This window comes from Oncorhynchus keta, chromosome 1 (assembly GCF_023373465.1).
Source record: "Oncorhynchus keta strain PuntledgeMale-10-30-2019 chromosome 1, Oket_V2, whole genome shotgun sequence".
NCBI lineage: Eukaryota > Metazoa > Chordata > Actinopteri > Salmoniformes > Salmonidae > Oncorhynchus > Oncorhynchus keta.
The window spans coordinates 62,851,018-62,863,630 of record NC_068421.1 but is presented as its reverse complement, the minus strand read 5'-3'; the positions used below and the strand labels follow the sequence as shown (position 1 = coordinate 62,863,630).

At 42.6% G+C, this 12,613-nt stretch overlaps 1 protein-coding gene across 6 annotated transcripts in view; it reads left to right on the top strand.

The window, feature by feature from the left end:
• Positions 1-12,613, top strand: part of LOC118390403 (DNA-binding protein RFX2-like) — a 64,968-nt gene that overhangs the window by 34,985 nt on the left and 17,370 nt on the right. For 5 of the 6 annotated variants that reach the window (XM_035780952.2, XM_035780944.2, XM_035780935.2 and 2 more), the window contains exons 3-8: positions 5,809-5,898; positions 6,557-6,639; positions 7,197-7,464; positions 8,700-8,774; positions 10,476-10,657; positions 12,486-12,605. In XM_035780952.2, coding sequence (XP_035636845.1) covers positions 5,809-5,898; positions 6,557-6,639; positions 7,197-7,464; positions 8,700-8,774; positions 10,476-10,657; positions 12,486-12,605 — 818 coding nt within the window. The remainder of the gene's footprint in view (positions 1-5,808; positions 5,899-6,556; positions 6,640-7,196; positions 7,465-8,699; positions 8,775-10,475; positions 10,658-12,485; positions 12,606-12,613) is intronic. The other variant, XM_035780970.2, reaches the window with a different exon arrangement.

Sequence of the window (12,613 nt, the reverse complement as noted above, 5' to 3'; positions counted from 1 at the left end):
AAACAAGCAAAGCGTCAATACAGAATGAATCCCACTACACCGGCTCTGACGCTCGTCGGGTGTGGCAGGGCTTAAACTATTACGGACTACAAAGGAAAACCCAGATGCGAGCTGCCCAGTGACGCGAGCCTACCAGACGAGCTAAATGCGTTTTTTTTATGCTCGCTTCGAGGCAAGCAACACTGAAGCATGCATGAGAGCACCAGCTGTTCTGGATGACTGTGATAATGCTCTCGGTAGCTGATGTGAACGAAACCTTTTAAACAGGTCAACATTTACAAAGCCACTGGGCTAGACGGATTACCAGGATGTGTACTCAAAGCCTGCGTGGACCAATTGTCAAGTGTCTTCAATGACATTTTCAACCTCTCCCTGGCTGAGTCGGTATTACAGACATGTTTCATGCAGACCACCATAGTCCCTGTGCCCAAGGAGGCGAAGGTAACCTGCCTAAATGATTACCGCCCTGTGGCACTCACGTCGGTAGCCATGAAGTACTTTGAAAGGCTGGTCATGGCTCACATCAACAGCATATTCCCGGACACCCCAGACCCACTCCAATTTGCATACCGCCCCAACAGATCCACAGATGACACAATCTCAATTGCACTACACGCCACCCTTTCTCACCTAGACAAAAGGAACACCTATGTGAGAATGCTGTTCATTGACTACAGCTCAGCGTTCAACACCATAGTGCTCATGAAGCTCATCACTAAGCTAAGGACTCTGGGACTAAACGCCTCCCTCTGCAACTGGATCCTAGACTTCCTGACAGGCCACCCCTAGGTGGTAAGAGTAGGCAGTAATACGTCTTCCTGATCCTTAACACTAGGGCCCCTCAGGGGTGTGTACTTAGTCCCCTACTGTATTCCTTGTTCACCCACGACTATGTGGCCTCACATGACTCCAACGCCCATCAAGTTTGCTGATGACACAACAGCAATAGGCCTGATCACCGGCAATGATGAGATGGCCTATAGGGTTGGAGGTCAACTGTCAGTGTGGTGCCAAGACAACTTCTCCCTCAATGGGAGCAAGACAAAGGAGCTGATCGTGGACTACAGGAGAAGGTGGGACGAACAGGCCCCAATTAACATCGACGGGGCCGTAGTGGAGCAGGTTGAGAGCTTCCATGTTCCTTGGCGTCCACATCACCGATGAACTATCATGGTCCAAACACACCAAGACAGTCGTGAAGAGGGCACAACAAAATCTCTTCCCCTCAGGAGACTGAAAAGATTTTGCATGGGCCCCCACATCCTCAAAAGGTTCTACAGCTGCACCATCGAGAGCATCCTGACCGGTTGCCTCACGGCCTGGTATGGCAACTGCTCAGCATCTGACCGTAAGGTGCTACGGAGGGTAGTGTGAACGGCCCAGTACATCACTGGGGTCAAGCTTCCTGCCATCCAGAACCTATATAATAGGCGGTGTCGGAAAGCCCATAAAATTGTCAGACTCCAGTCAACCATGTTATATACTCTTTTCTCTGCTACTGCACGGCAAGCAGTACCGGAGCTCCAAGTGTAGGACAAAAAGGCTCCTCAACAGCTTCTACCCCCAAGCCATTAAACTGCCGAACAATTCATAAAAATCGCCATTTTCACGGTAAAGTCGACACTTGTTGTATTCGGCGCATGTGGCAAATAAAGTTCGATTTGAATAGCGAATGGAGGCCACGCGCTTTCCCTACGGTCTATTTTTTTTTTTTTTTTAGGATACTTGCCTTTTTTCTTTACCTACTATGATGGTATTTAAATGTTTAGTTTGTTAAATGTGATACACCGTGTAACATCCATTTTTATAGTTTACTTTGCTACTTGAGTCTTCTCTCTCAATGCCGCTTTCCACACAGACCTAGCCCCGTCACTCAAGGAGCACACTTGTGTTCAGTCTGCATGGTGAATGTAGCACATGCAACAATTTTGATGACAAAGATGCTGTTTTCACTTTGCTTCTTAATATAAATCCACTAGTGTTCTATAATTGCATTATTAGTTTGTATTTCTTACATCTGCAAACAGCTCATTTGTATTTTATTAGCAAGTTCGTCCTAAATCTTGTTAGCTGCTAATCACTAATGCTAATCGATAGCTAATAAATGTACTGAGTCAGAGCAAATGTAATTAACTATACAGCCTGATAATACCAGTGATGGTGTAGACCAAAATGTTTGTGAAACAGTATCTTCTAAATCAAAGAAGAGAAGCTGAGAACATTAAATGTAGCTAAATATTATAGGGTGCCCTAGGAAACACTTAAGTGATAATGCCCTCAATGCCGGTGTTTGGAGGATATATTGGCACAGTGTTAGTCCCGGGTTACCAACATATTCAAATAATGATTAGCCATTTTCATTCATGTTAATTGATTAATTTATTCATACTATTTAATCCTTCCACAAGACATAGTCCTGACACACATCCAAGCTATCCAAGCCGGCTGGTTGTTCGTTCTATCGGTTCGGGTGCCAGAGACTCAATCCGGTTGTTCTGTATCAATGGACTTAACCCAGTTGTTCGTTCGAAATGTTCCATTGCCATATAGGCTGGCAACATTCTTATCCCTTGCTTGCTAGCTAGCCAACTACAGCTAACTTACAGTAACGTCAAACAGTGCAGCCAGAATAACAACAGTAGCTGCATTTCGCATTTGTTTAAGCTGTTTTCTAGTCACATGTATTTGGATACATCCATAGTAATGAGCTAATGAGGCACTATTTTTCTTGGCTGAAAAAATGTGCTCTCTCGTCAGGACGCTGTTCAGAGGAGCTAGCCAACAACACGGCTAAGATAATCACTTCAAACTAAAAAAAAGACTGCAAACTAGCTGCACTTTGTTTCGTTTGAACTTTTTTTCCCCCAATTTATATTTCTTTGTGTATATATCCAGAACAATTCTGCCAACTGATTCGTGATTTCGACTGACTGAGAAGCACTGCTTGCTTGTCTCGACCGTGTCAAGAACTGGACATTACTATGGGACAGCTGGAGATTGTTTAAATTTTCAAGTTCAATGTTGCAAATGTCGGAGAGACAGCAAGGTTTTTACAAATCTCCGTTGTTGAAAACTAAATGTTACTCTAAAAGAAATGTGAGATAATGTCTAGATTTTTATAGTGGAGATCCAAGTTTATAAAGCGCCTGGTTGGGCTGATGAGACAGTGAATTGCGCAGTCAGATGGAACAGAGTAAATAGGCATTTTACGTAATATATATTTATCCTGTCGTAACTTGTGGAATAGACACCGGCTGGAATGCGGTTTTAACCAATCAGCATTAGAACCACCTGTTGTATAATTGTCAACGTCCTACCCTGTAACTATAACTCCTCTCTGGCATTTTCATTTGTCACGTCAAACACTGTATTCAAGTGCCCGCTATTATATTCTAACTATGGAATTTGAATGATCATTCTATTTCCATGATTCCAACAGTTCACCCAAGTGTTTTGCTCTAAATCGCAAGTAAAATTGAAATTGCAAAATTTGCTTAAAAATAAGGCCTTTGATTGTTTGCCCATATTGTGCAGTCCTACTTGGCAGTGTGGAAATTCTCAAATTAGTGCAGGTAATGCAGCAATTACTGAAAGTGCATTAAAATGTTTTTGAAGTTGACCAGTTTAAAACAATCAGAATGGAGACAGCCATTGAAATCAGTTAGAATGTATGTGTTCCCACCTTATGGCCACCCTGTCATACCGTCCAATTTAAAAAATAACATGATGGGGCCAAAATATCCTATCACCCAGCCCTATGAGCAGCTGAGAAATAAATATAATGCTTATTTCACTCCACACATCAACCATTGTTTGAGGAGCATGCCCGCTCTGCCCGACATGATATTCCTCCTAAACTCTGTATGCCATGGCCTCTCCAACCTTGTTCCTGCAGCCACCCAGTGCTGAATTTGGGAAACCAAGTGGAATCCGTTTGTGCACATCGATAGTGAAATATGTTGTTTGAAAACATGATACTAAACTGCTGACAGCCTGTACGCTCGAGAATGGAATAAAGGAGAGCATAGGAGATGGAAACGCATGGTGGTGAGATATTCTGTAGCTAAAGGTAATGTGTTGCCCGATTTAATGATGAAAACATTCCCTGTTACTAAGCTATTCAAAATCAAATTCACAATCAATGAACCAACAGCATTGTCTATGGCTATATTATGTTTTCTCCCAGACTCATTGACTGACATTTTGGAGCGTAGCATAAGGTAACAAGTTCATCCAGTATACATAATACAGTCCACACTCAGAGGCCATTACTAAAGAAAAAGAAAAAAGATTGGAGTATAGGCCAGACCAATTATGTACCAAAGTCATCTTAAAACATTTGAGTTTTTTTTGCAATGAGTAATATGCCGTAGACTATGTATTGTATAATGGCAAAATAATAATAACATGCCAATGGGCGTTTTGAATCACCTTAGTGCTGTCCATTTCGTTGTTAGGCTTTGAAACAACATCCACAACAACCATGCTTTACACTGTTTCAACCTGCTGTTGAACTTCTTTCTTCAAATTGATCATCACAGTTATGAAAGTATGATAGACCTACTGTTGTGATAAGTGTTTGTGATTTTAGATTGCATTTGCACTGACGTCAGAGTGGTTAGAGGGACAATAGAGCCCTAAGTACCAGGCCATTACGACCCGTTGGTTGTTACTGAGTTGGGTAGTACCAAAGCATGTCCAGAGTGCAAAAATGTATATTACCATGACTCAATGGTCACGTGGAACTTTACTGCGTTCATGACAAACAGTCACCACAACAGCCCTGCACAGTGCTCTACATCACAGCATCCCACCTCACTCCCAACACACAATATTCTCCCCAGGGGAACCAAGCCCCTCACGCCATGCACTGGGGAAGAGCAGCAGAATGTTAAAAGGGAATTCTCAACAACACTGTTGATTTCATTACTCATTTATACCAGATGCATTATACTGCAGAGCAATCCTTTTAATGTGAATTTATTTCCAGTCTACAGTATATTAAGAACCCCAAAAATATGTCAACAAGCATTTGCCTAGATGTGGCTGACAGCATCATGAATCATTGGATATCATGTTGTTGTGTGTGATCAGATCTGGCTAGGCAGAGGTTTCTCATTAGTACAATTAGGACCTATAACCTTGTATTGCCACAGCTGTTCAAAGTTCTGGGAAAAGGACATGGGTTGATGAGAGAATCCATAGAAACCAAGCAGTTAATATTTTTGGATAGTGTAACATGTATGCCTTGACAGCTGGCTATGCTTGAGAGAAGCCTGTGCTGAACTATAGGCCTATACTACACTGCAGTCTACCTCAAACGTATATATTTTTTCTATAAGTGGAAATGTCCATTTTATTTTTGTCATGAACACACATCTCCATCAACACTACCCTGAAGAGGTATACCAGGAGTGGTCTTCTGCAACCGCCAAAGAAGAACGTTGGTCCCAAACAAACATTGTGGTCTCTTGTAATTAGTGAAAGCCTAGAATGGACTTGCACAAAAATATGTTGACTGTAAGGCTGCATTGCTGCTGGATAGGAAAGCATAGTCTTTCCCACCAGCATTCACTTCATACTTGTCTTAAGAAGAAAGGTTTTGTGCAAGCCACAGTGTACATATAATAAGGAAGGATATTCTACCAAAAATCCAGTCAAGTTCCATGTTGTGTTTGTGATTATCTGGTACTTTTTAGGGGCTTAAGGATTTGTAGTTTCTTTTTTTGTGTCGATAGGCATAGTGTGTGTTTTGCGTGCGCATCTTATGTGCTTAACAATAATGGTGCGTGTCATCTACCCCCCCAGAGGGTGCTGGTTCAGGCCACAGGCTCAGCCCAGAAGGGAGCGCAGGTGCAGCAGCTGTCAGTCCCCCGGCTGCAACAGGTCCCTCAGCAGGTACACACTGTCTCCTCACCACCCTGCCTTCCTTCTCTCCAGCCCCCAGGACACTCAATCAGTCTGGCTTTATCCACATGCACAGCATGGCTCCACCACAGTAGCATCAGACATGTTGATACCAATCACATTCTCCACTGTATTGTAAGCGTTGTTGCTTTTGAATGGTATTAGTTTCTAACTAATATAATGGCTGTTAGCGCTCAATCAGGTGTGCTTCAAGTGCTCAGCAGGGATTTTCTTTTTTCTCATTTTTTTCTCATCACGTCCCACTGCCACCTACTGATAGCACTGTGGTAATATATTTTTTTACATTTGTATTTTATTTAACCAGGCGAGTCCGTTAAGAACAAATTCTTATTTACAATGATGGCCTAGGAACAGGGTTAACTGCTTTGTTCAGGGGCAGAACGACAGATGTTTACCTTATCAGCTCGGGGATTTGATCCAGCAATCTTTCGGTTACTGGCCCAACTCTCTAACCACTAGGCTACCTGCCGCCCAAATCAATATTATGATTACGGAAGACATGAGTTACTCTATTTTGATTACGAACAAGCATTGATGTTCTCATTTCAAAGAATGAAAAACAGCCTAGAAGTGATTACTCCCTCTTGATGACAATTAATGCTCAATGGTTGTGTTTCTCTCTCCATAGATCCAGCAGATCCATCATGTCTACCCCTCCCAGGTTCAATATGTGGGAGAGGGGGGAGAAGCAGTTTACACTAATGGAACCATGTAAGTACTGCGGTGCTTTTCATTTCAGGCAATGGAATGTGTTCCAGCGGGCTTTAAAATACTTCTAAATAGAATACCGTAAAAAGATGCACTATGTAGAAATCGCTCTGCCATTTCCTGGTTGCAAAAACTGAAAATAGGCAAACTACTAGAATTTGTGACAAAACAAGCAAGTATATTGTAGAGAATCATTGTACCATCTAAACCACTGTAATATATTTTCCATAACCAAAAATATTGTATTTTCAGCTGTTAGAAGCTGGTGTACAAAACTGAAAGTAAGCACAAAAATTAAACCGATCTACCGCTTATTAGACTTGCTTTCGAAGAGAATGACCAATCTATAACACATATTTCTATGTAAATTTGGTCATGTCACCCCAAAAATGTCATATTGCTGCTTTTAAAGCTAATTGAACCCCTAATGTAAGATTGTAGATGTGTAGTATTATTATAATTAAAAACACAAACTAAGTGAATGAAATGTTATGGGATTGCTGTTTCATTCTGTATAGATCTGAGGTCATACCTTTAACTTATGGCACCTCTCTCTCCAGTCGGACAGCCTACTCCTATAACCCTGAGGCCCAGCTGTATGGCCAGGGCAGTGGAGGAGCCTATTTTGACTCTCAAGGCGGGGGTTCCCAGGTCACGACGGTGGTCTCCTCCTCCAGTGGTGTGCCGCCCCACGGCATGGTGGGCATCACCATGGATGTGGGCGGCAGTCAGATCATCTCGGGTGGCAGCACCTACCTGATCCACGGCGGGGGCATGGAGGGAGGCCGCCACCACGCCTCACACTCCTCCCGCTCCTCCTCCGCTATGGTGAGCACCTTGGATGAGTTACATATACTCTGTGTCCTTGTTGGGACTTATGAATTTAGTAGGAAGAATTAAGTTTCCAGTCCAGTAGGTATCTCCGTGAAATGATTGTGATGTGACTATGTAAGTCCATCAAACCATATGGAATTGAAGAGGCACCAACACCTTTAGAAATGAATGCCCATGTCTGAGAGTCAGTTATTCCAACTCATCCCAAACATGAGGGATGGTTTATGGTTTCCATTACTAAACAGCTCTTTAAGCCTGCATGGATTGAAGTGTTCTCTGAAGTGTGTGTATAAATCATTAGTTACACCAACAAACAAATTGCCCTGCTGTAGCAGACACATTCCCTGCTGTGCCTGTGACGCACGCTGGTGTGACTATCCTCACCACTGCCTGCCTGGCCTATCTGCTGATCCTCGGGGAAACCTGGGTCTGGGGTGGGCCTCAGCCTTCCCAGTGCCCCATGGCGTTACGGGAGAAGCGGGACAGGGAAGCAGGGTGCAGGCTGGTTTCAGTCATTTGGCTATGCTTTGTTTTAGAGTTTTTCACAGGCACTTGAGCGCCCTGCAAAACAAAGTAACCCCTGGGCCTCATTACCATTTGGCCAACAGCCCTTAGACTTTGGAAGGATGCCTGCTTTTTTTTCCTTCTCAAGTTTTGTCATTCGCTATGCCTGCTAGTTTAACTCCTTTCTTCTCTAGTCCATGATACCGCCGGAAAAAAGTCTAAATGATCTGGTCAGTTGATTGAAATGGTTCCTTTGGGATAACAAATGGAAGGAAAAGATGGGATGATATGGAAATACATTGCTCCTGTTGGAGGTTTTTCTATTAGGACTGTATTTGTGTTCAAAATGGATTGCAACAGTGACTGTTACATATAACTTCTCAAGTTTTGCATTGTGTGGTGATTTTCATTGGGTGTTAGCTGGAATTTGTCGACTCATTGTCATTGCGCATGGAATGACCTGTGACCCTGTTTGCAGAGACTATTTGCATACATTAGTGTCAGACAAGGAGGGCCTTCAGTCAGCAGCTTAACCCCTTGAGTCCCTCTCATTTGCATGCTTTTTCAGCCAAAAATGAATTTGGCTACAACATTGACTGAGGGTAATGGAAATGCAGAGATCTGGCTGCTGCTAACCTTCTTATTTCCTTTCTGTTTTGTGTTTTCGTTTTCCTCCTTTTTTCTACATCCTGTTTCATTTTTTGCATGCTCATTTTTTTCTTTAGCTTGAAATGGCGATTGAAAACCTCCAAAAGTCGGAAGGGATTGCAACTCACAAAAGCAGCCTGCTCAACAGCCATGTAAGTCAATCAGGAACTTTCTTTGAAAAGGACTAGAAAGGCCTGCCTTTGTCTCCCTGGCTCTACCTTACCACTTCACTGTGATCTCTTCTTTCTGCTGAAGGGAACAGACTACTGCTAGCCTTAGTGTGCTGTGACCCAAAACACTGCGTTGTCTGACCAGATACTTTCCTTGCATCTGCTGCCACTTGTTTCTCAACAAGTTATTGATTGGGGGACTTTCTGCTGGCTGAGCTTGCCTTGTCCTTGTCTTGACAGAAGCAACGCGTGTATTTAACCTATTGCGTTTTCAGATTCCCCATCCTCCACATGGTGACAGCTACGTGATTGTTATAGCCACATAACGCCATGCCCCCCTTTTCTACTGTCTGGGAAGCACACATTCACATGCGAATCAAGACACACTCACTATTTGTCAACAATTACATGTTATATAATGTGAGCCGGTGTGTTGGTCACATCTCCATAATTAGTGTGATATGGTAATAGAAGCAGTACTACTTGGCTCTCTACTTTATTGAGCTGCCATTCAAACCAGCTATTTCATTAATGTTATTCTCCATTCCGGCTCTTAACCCTCAGTCACCTCTAGAATCTTTTATCAAGCAGCTCCACCTGACAGTCATATTGTTGTCATCAACTCCGCACTGTGTCTGTCACACTGTCTGGCCACCCTGTAAATTGAGATAAATATCCATGTGTTTATATTTCAACTGCCAATCATCTTATTTTTGCCTAGCCTAGTCTCCACCATCCACACAGACAGGTAAATAATTCTGTCCACCCTGTTGGGGAATAGGAGACCAGAGTTCTATATTTCTCTAGTGGACAGGTATAATATGAATGAGCAATTATCACGTATACTAATTCACCCCCTCTGACAGTTTTAACACAAAATAAAAATTCTCTCGTTTAAACTCACTAAACGGGTGGTTTGTGTGTGTGCGTGTACCTGTGTGTGTGCTATTGTGTACCTGTGTGTGCTATTGTAACAGATGTGAAACGGCTAGCTTAGTTAGCGGTGGTGCGTGCTAAATAGCGTTTCAATGAAGTAGTTGTTACCCTTGCTCTGCAAGGGCCGCGGCTTTTGTGGAGCGATGGGTAACGATGCTTCGTGGGTGTCAGTTGTTGTGTGCAGAGGGTCCCTGGTTCGCGCCCGGGTATGGGCGAGGGGACGGTCTAAAGTTATACTGTTACACTATCGTGTACCTGCTATACCTCAAATCTACCAATTCACTCCCTTTGACAGTTGTAACACAATCTAAATTCTCTCCTTTAAACTCACTAAACAGGTAGTGTGTGTGTGTGTGTGTGTGTGTGTGTGTGTGTGTGTGTGTGTGTGTGTGTGTGTGTGTGTGTGTCCGTGCTATCGTGTACGTGTGTGTACCTGCTATACCTCAAATGTACCGGTGCGCGCGTGCACCTCAAACATACCAATTTACTCCCGTTGACTGTTTTAACACAATCTAAATTCTCTCTCCTTTAAACTCACTAAACAGGTGGTTGGCGTGTGCCTGTGTGTGCATGCACCTGTGTGCGTGTAACTGGGGGGAGGGAGGAGTGGTTTTGGGTGGTAAATCTCAGTAACCGGGTTCTAGCCTTTCAACCTTAGGATGGAGTTGTACAGTAAGGATCAGAGTGCAGCAGACAGGGTCCAGTAGGTGTGACTGACTGACTGTTTCTGTACTGTGTGTGTTTTAGCTGCAGTGGCTGCTGGATAACTATGAGACAGCAGAGGGGGTGAGCCTGCCCCGGAGCTCCCTCTACAATCACTACCTGCGCCACTGTCAGGAGCAGAAACTGGACCCGGTCAACGCTGCCTCCTTTGGGAAACTCATCCGCTCCGTCTTTATGGGCCTCAGGACCCGCCGCCTCGGCACAAGGTAAGACCATGATGATAAGGGTGAGGAAGAGCAGGGTAGTGTTAATAATAATAAAATTATTGTAAAAATAATTAAAAATAAATACATTAAAATATATTTGTAATAATGACAATTACAACAATACTGAATGAACACTTATGTTAACTTAATACAATACATAAATAAAATCAATTTACCCTCAAATAAAAAATGCAACTTTCAATTTGGTTTAAATAATGCAAAAACAAAGTGTTGGAGAAGAAAGTAAAAGTGCAATATGTGCCATTTTAAAGCTAATGTTTAAAATTCCTTGCTCAGAACATATGAAAGCTGGTGGTTCCTTTTAACATGAGTCTTCAATATTCCCAGGTAAGAAGTTTTAGGTTGTAGTTATTATAGGGATTATAGGACTATTTCTCTCTACGATTTGGAATTCATATACCTTTGACTATTGGATGTTCTTATAGGCACTTCAGTATTGCCAGTGTAACAGTCTAGCTTCCGTCCCTCTCCTCGCCCCTACCTGGGCTCGAACCAGGAACGCATCGACAACAGCCACACTCGAAGCAGCGTTACCCTTGCAGAGCAAGGGGACAACTACTCCAAGTCTCATAGCGAGTTATGTTTGAAATGCTATTAGCGCGCACCCCGCTAACTAGCTAGCCATTTCACATCATTTACACCAGCCTAATCTCGGGAGTTGATATGCTTAAAGTCATAAACAGCGCAAGGCTTGAAGGGCTGCTGTCAAACGCACGAAATTGCTGGTTGAATGAATGCTTATGAGCCTGCTGGTGCCTACCATTGCTCACTCAGACTGCTCTATCAAATCATAGACTTAGTTATAACATAATAACACACAGAAATACGAGCCTTACGTCATTAATATGGTCGAATCTGGAAACTATCATCTTGAAAACAAGACGTTTATTCTTTCAGTGAAATATGGAACCATTCTGTATTTTATCTAACGGGTGGCATCCAAGTCTAAATATTCCTGTTACATTGCAAAACCTTCAATGTTATGTCATAATTACGTAAAATTCTGGCAAATTAGTTGGCAACGAACCAGGCAGCCCAAACTGTTGCATATACACAGACTCTGCGTGCAATGAAAGCAAGAGAAGTGACACAATTTCACCTAGTTAATATTGCCTGCTAACCTGGATTTCTTTTAGCTAAATATGCAGGTTTAAAAATATATACTTCTGTGTATTGATTGTAAGAAAGGCATTGATGATTATGGTTATGTACACATTGGAGCAACGACAGTCCTTTTTCGCGAATATGCACTTCATCGATTATATGCAACGCAGGACACGCTAGATAAACTAGTAATATCATCAACCATGTGTCGTTAACTAGTGATTATGATTGATTGTTTTTTATAAGATACGTTTAATGCTAGCTAGCAACTTACCTTGGCTTCTTACTGCATTCGCGTAACAGGCAGGCTCCTTGTGGAGTGCAATGTAATCAGGTGTTTAGAGTGTTGGACTAGTTAACCGTAAGGTTGCAGATTGAATCCCCGAGCTGACAAGGTAAACATCTGTCGTTCTGCCCCTGAACAAGGCAGTTAACCCACCGTTCCTAGGTTGTCATTGAAAATAAGAATGTGTTCTTAACTGACTTACCTAGTAAAATAAAGGTGTAAAAAAAAAAATTATCTGATTGTTATAACTTGAATTCGGCCCTAATGAATCGTCCATTACAATTAATCGGTCGACCTCTAGTGTTAATGATGGATTGGATTGATTGATGTGGTAATGGTGAGTATTTGTTCTGATAAGACTTACAAAGCTGAATACAATATTTGTTTATTAACCCCTAATGTTCCTGTTTGTTCCAGAGGCAACTCCAAATACCACTACTATGGCATTAGACTGAAGCCAGACTCCCCACTCAACAGACTGCAAGAGGACTCTCAGTACATGGCCATGAGACAACAGCCTGTGCACCAGAAACAAAGGTGAGCCC